At 36.8% G+C, this 5,140-nt stretch overlaps 1 protein-coding gene across 1 annotated transcript; it reads right to left on the minus strand.

Moving 5' to 3' along the window:
* Window positions 1–246: 246 nt before the first annotated feature.
* Window positions 247–5,140, minus strand: LOC115959533 (DNA-directed RNA polymerases II, IV and V subunit 12). The gene is made up of 3 exons (XM_031077973.1): window positions 5,019–5,140; window positions 4,844–4,936; window positions 247–539 (listed from the first exon to the last, which is right to left on the minus strand). Exons 1-3 carry the CDS (start codon window positions 5,056–5,058, stop codon window positions 517–519), a joined length of 156 nt encoding a protein of 51 aa, XP_030933833.1. The 5' UTR covers window positions 5,059–5,140; the 3' UTR covers window positions 247–516.

Raw genomic sequence — 5,140 nt, forward strand, 5'->3', positions numbered from 1 at the left:
TTCTCTCTCAGTCAGTAGAAACTCTTGAAATTGATGGAATGATCGTTTTGATGGATGTTCTATCCCACTCGTAGTCTCTAAAGGATTAAGGAAGGCCTGACACCAATGGTTTTTTTTTTTTAACCACGTGCACATTAAAAAAATAAAATTAAAAAATTAAAAAATATAATAAAATAAAAAATCTAACACAATCTGGAACAACTTGGAATTGAGACTGGAACTGCTGGAATTCGTGAGCATTGGAACGAATCGGAATTTAAAACCTTGGCATAAACGGAAGGAATCAAATCGGAATCTAAGTACTATATAACGTTAAGGTCCAAAAAAATAAATTTAATCACAGAAGATCAAATCCAATGATCCCAAACTTAGACAGTGCAACTTATAATTTAGTCTTCTATGACTACATACTAAACCACCATATTAACAAGTTGTAAAATGGACCCAATACAGATAGTCTTTGTTGTCTTTGTTGTTGCTGCTGCATGCCCATGCCTCCCTCCTCACTTCTCTTCTTCAGCGTGCCTCATATTGAACAACTGCAACGGAAAACACCATATTAATTCACTGTTCAATGCAACATGCATTGCAAAACCAGATAATTCAACAAGGTTTACAAGAACAAGATTTGCTCCAACAAGGTCACAAGAAAGAAGAAAACATTGAGATGCACAGCAGAATATAAAACCTAGAATTTCACCCAGCACTTACCATATTCTAACCATATTACATTAGATAGTGTTTTTTTTTTAAAAAAAAATTTACAAAAGACATCTGTTAGTGAAGTCTGTTTGAAAGCACAAGGGCTTTCTAAAACTCCAGATAAGAATAAGAATAAGGTGAATGGTGAGGTAGTGGGTTCAGTATATCCAAAAAAAAAAAGAAGAGCCAAAGAGCTCTGCTTGAACTACACCTTGGAATAAATTTGTTCAAAACCATCAATCCCAAAAGGTAGAACTATTAGGAAAAGGGTTACCAGTGAATGACTAGCATATCATAGCAATCTCAATTCTTTAGTTCTCGTCTTTTGTAACTAATTTTTTGTTCTCTTCTTTTTCTTCCTTGTCCTTTTTGATTTCTTTGTGCTCCTTTTGCATAAAGTAGTTTTTCAATAAAGACACTACTTGTCAAAAAAAATAAAATATATATCACATGGAAGCTTGCCAATAATTTGCACAACATACACTAGCATTATCCCTCCAGTGCTATCAACCAAATGCAGGCACTGTATATGCAAAAACAGAATAACTCATGAAACCAGGATTCGTAAGACTTAAACCAAAGATGTCAAATGAAGACTCTTAGAAACTGAACCAACAATGTTCTATGAGCACATCATATGCTACCAGACATTTAGTGTGAGGTTTGTTTTAGGTCAAGCAATTATTTTGGTCCTTGAACTAAGCATCATAGTTTTTTCTTTGATAAGTAACTATGCATCAAAGTTAATTTCATTCCAAAACTACTTATTATGTCAATTTAATCCCTGAGATTCTGCAAACAATTCAATGTAACTCTTACCCTCACTGTCGAAATTAATTATCAAAATCTTATACAAAAATCAGTTGATTTCTGAAAGGAAAGTGGGGGCAAGGGTAACAGTAAACCATTTTCATGACTTTAGGTACTAAATTGACACAATTGATAATCCAAGAATGAAATTGGAACCTAACACAGCTCAGAAACCAAAATCATGCCCTTTGTTTCATCTTTTGCTGAACTCAACAAATCAAAATGTCAAACAAATATATATTTTGCAATCGATGCGTTTGAGCATTCCTTGAATATTGATTATTAGTGTATTTTACTAGCACTTTCCTTTATAAAGGGGTATGGGCAGATTGCAGCCTCATTGACTACACTATTAAAAAAAGATTCTTTTTCTTGGAATGAAGAAGCTAATTTAGCTTTTCAACATCTTAAGTCATATATGTCCTATCCACCTGTTTTAGCTTTACCAAATTTTGATAAACCCTTTATGGTATGGTAGAGTGTGATGCTTTTGGTAGAGGGTTGGGGGCTGTGTTAATGCAAGAGGCAGGCCTATAGCCTTTCACAGCCAAGCCCTTAAGGGTACGAATTTGGCATTATCAACTTATGAGAGGGAATTGTTGGTTTTGGTTACTGTTGTACACAAGTGGAGGTCCTACTTGGTGGAAAGGCCTTTCCTCGTGAAGACAAATCAGCAAAGTCTTAAATACCTTATGGAGCAAAAGATTGGTAATCCAGCTCAACAAAAATGGATTACCAAGCTGTTAGGGTATGCTTTTATTGTTGAATACAAGAAAGGAAAGGAGAACGTGGTGGCTGATGCTTTGTCCAGGCAGGTTGAGGCTGGTGAAATTCCTTCTCAGGATTGTATATTGTGTATGATTTCCTTTCCAACTCCTGATTGGTTAGTCCAACTCAAGGCTAGTTATGCTGCAGATCCATTTATCCAGAGTATCTTGAAGGCTTTTCAATCAGGGGTGGATGGTCCTAAGGGCTTTACTCTACAGAATGGATTGCTTTTATATAAGGGCAGAATTTATTTGGGTATTTGTGATTCTTTGAAGACAGAATCTTGCAGCAAATTCACGATGGTCCTATGGGAGGTCATTCAAGCTATCTCAAGAGCTTACACAGGGTCCAAAGGGACTTTTATTGGCCTGGATTAAGAGCTGATGTAAAGAAGTATGTCAGGGAGTGTGACACTTGTCAAAGGCTCACACTTGTCAAAGGATCAAGCGTGAAACCTGCAGTCCAGTTGGTTTATTAATTGTTACAACCTTTACCTATACCAGAGACGCCTTGGGTAGCTATGAGCATGGATTTTATTTAGGGTCTTCTAAAATCTCAGATGAAGGATGTGGTTTTAGTGGTTGTGGAAAGGTTTACTAAGTTTGTTCATTTTGTAGCTTTGTCTCATCCATATACTGCTTCTAATGTAGCAGCCCTTTACATGCAACATGTGTTCAAATAGCACGGTATGCCTACTTCAAATTTCAATGACAGGGACCCTGTTTTCACTTCTCATTTTTGGCAAGAGTTGATGAAGCTTCAAGGCATTCAACTGGCCATGTCTTCAGCCTATCAACCTCAGATAGATGGCCAAACAGAGGTTGTGAATAAAAGTCTTGACCATTACTTGAGGGCAATTGCAGCTGATAAACCAGCTTCTTGGGTGGAATGGTTACCTCTTGCTGAATTTTGGTTTAACACCAATTTTCATACCTCTCTCAAGCTTACTACATTTGAGGTCTTGTATGGATATCCACCTCCTAGGATTATGGATTATGTTCCTCGAACAACAAAGGTTGAAAGTGTGGACGCCCATCTAAAATCAAGGCAACAATTAACTTCCTTGTTGAGGCATAATCTGGTGGCAGCTCAAGAAAGTATGCAGTTGTATTCTGATAAGCACATAACTGAAAGGAGTTTTGCAATGGGTGATTAGGTGTTTCTCAGACTCCAGGCTTATAAACAGAAATCCCTAAAGCACCACCAAGTAAAGAAATTATCTCCTAAGTATTATGGCCCATTTCAGATTCTGTAGAGGGTTGGTGAGGTGTCATATAAGTTGGATCTGTCACATCAGAACCAGCAGTTTTTTTTTTTTTTTTTGATGACCCAGTTTTTTTTTTTTTTTTTTGATGACGTAGGAGAACTTCTCTCAGATTAGTTGCACGTTGCAAAGCATATTGTACAACAATCCTCACTATTAATCAAACTCCTACGGGCAATTGACCCCACCTGCCAGAACTAGTTACTGGGTAATCCAGGAGCTTTTCACCCTTGACGGGCTAAACAGTTTATCCTCATGCCTAGGAGGCACATCAGAACCAGCAGTTGTGCTACAAGAAAGAACTCATCAGCTTCATGGCAAAACTATCACTCAAGCCTTAATCCAATGGTAGAGGGAAGGTCCTAAAGATGCTACTTGGGAGAGTTTATATATCATGCAGCAAAGATTCCCTCACCTTTTTTTTTTTGATAAGTAAGAAAGATGTATATTCAAGAAGCTACCTCATGAAAAAACATAAGGCAGAACAAAGAGAACAGAGAAAGAAACAAACAGATAGAAAAAACAACAAAACAAACAAAAACCAACAAAGAACTAATTACAAAGGAGAGAACTAAGGTCTTCTAAAGGGAAGGGTATTGTTAGGATTACACATTGATACACTTGTTTACACGTTGATATACATTGATAGCTGGAATATGAGTCTGTTATAGTTAGTTACATTGACAGTTGGTATAATAAGTTAGTTAATAGCTGTGTGGTAGTTACTGGATGGAGTTAATTACAGAAGTAAGGTGCTAAGGAGTAGTATAAGAGGCGACAACTTGTACACACAAGGAACTTAAGCAAATAGATGTATTCTTCAGTGATTCTTTCCCCTGTTCTCTTGAATCTTCTCTCTATTCTTCTTGTTCTTAGGAGGCCCAGCTGACCTTGAATCCTACTCTCTAAATCCCTTTCCCATTCTTTACATTAATCGTTTCTAAATATGAAAGTTGGTATACTAGTGAAAACCTCCACATTTCTAAATATGAAAGGTGGAATCTAATATGAAAGACTCGGTCTTGAGTTCTTAAAACCCTCAACAATAACAAAAACAAAAAAAGAACGAGCAAGCCCTAGTCACAAAATTTATGGAGTTGGGTACAGATTCTCAAGAAACTAGTTAAAATTAACTACATGTATTCTTCTCTGCAGTTCTATTATATTTATATCCAGAGTCATACACTCTCTCTTACCCTCTATTACCATACCCAACAAGTATATAAATCTAAATCAGCACAACCTTACAGTTTATCAAATAAATAAATAAATAAATTTAAAGAGAGTAAAGTAGCTTACTGCGGCGAGTGCGCTTCTTGTACAAGATGCGGTAACCGCACTCTCGGCACTGTATCACATCACCTGGCTTCAGAGTGTTCTCCATCCCACAATCTGTAAAACCCATTAATCACTATCAATGCTTAAATCATAAGTCTATGTTTGGTTGCCAGGAAAACCAAATAGTCTATGATACCTCCGCAGATGTAGTTGACTTGTTCCGGTGGAGGATCCATCAAGAAATCTTCTAGGGCTTTTCGGGTTTTTCTCTCTGTCTCTATTCGCCGACCCCAACTGCTATATCATCTATTATGTTTT

The sequence above is a fragment of the Quercus lobata genome, chromosome 9, assembly GCF_001633185.2.
Source record: "Quercus lobata isolate SW786 chromosome 9, ValleyOak3.0 Primary Assembly, whole genome shotgun sequence".
In the NCBI taxonomy this organism is placed as follows: Eukaryota; Viridiplantae; Streptophyta; class Magnoliopsida; order Fagales; family Fagaceae; genus Quercus; species Quercus lobata.

Coding starts and splice junctions, on each gene's coding strand:
- LOC115959533 (XM_031077973.1), bottom strand. CDS start 5,058: ATGGATCCTCCACCGGAACAAGTCAACTACATCTGCGGAG. Junction 4,937..5,018: donor AGTCAACTACATCTGCGGAG/GTATCATAGACT, acceptor TGGGTTTTACAG/ATTGTGGGATGGAGAACACT. Junction 540..4,843: donor CAAGAAGCGCACTCGCCGCA/GTAAGCTACTTT, acceptor TTTCCGTTGCAG/TTGTTCAATATGAGGCACGC.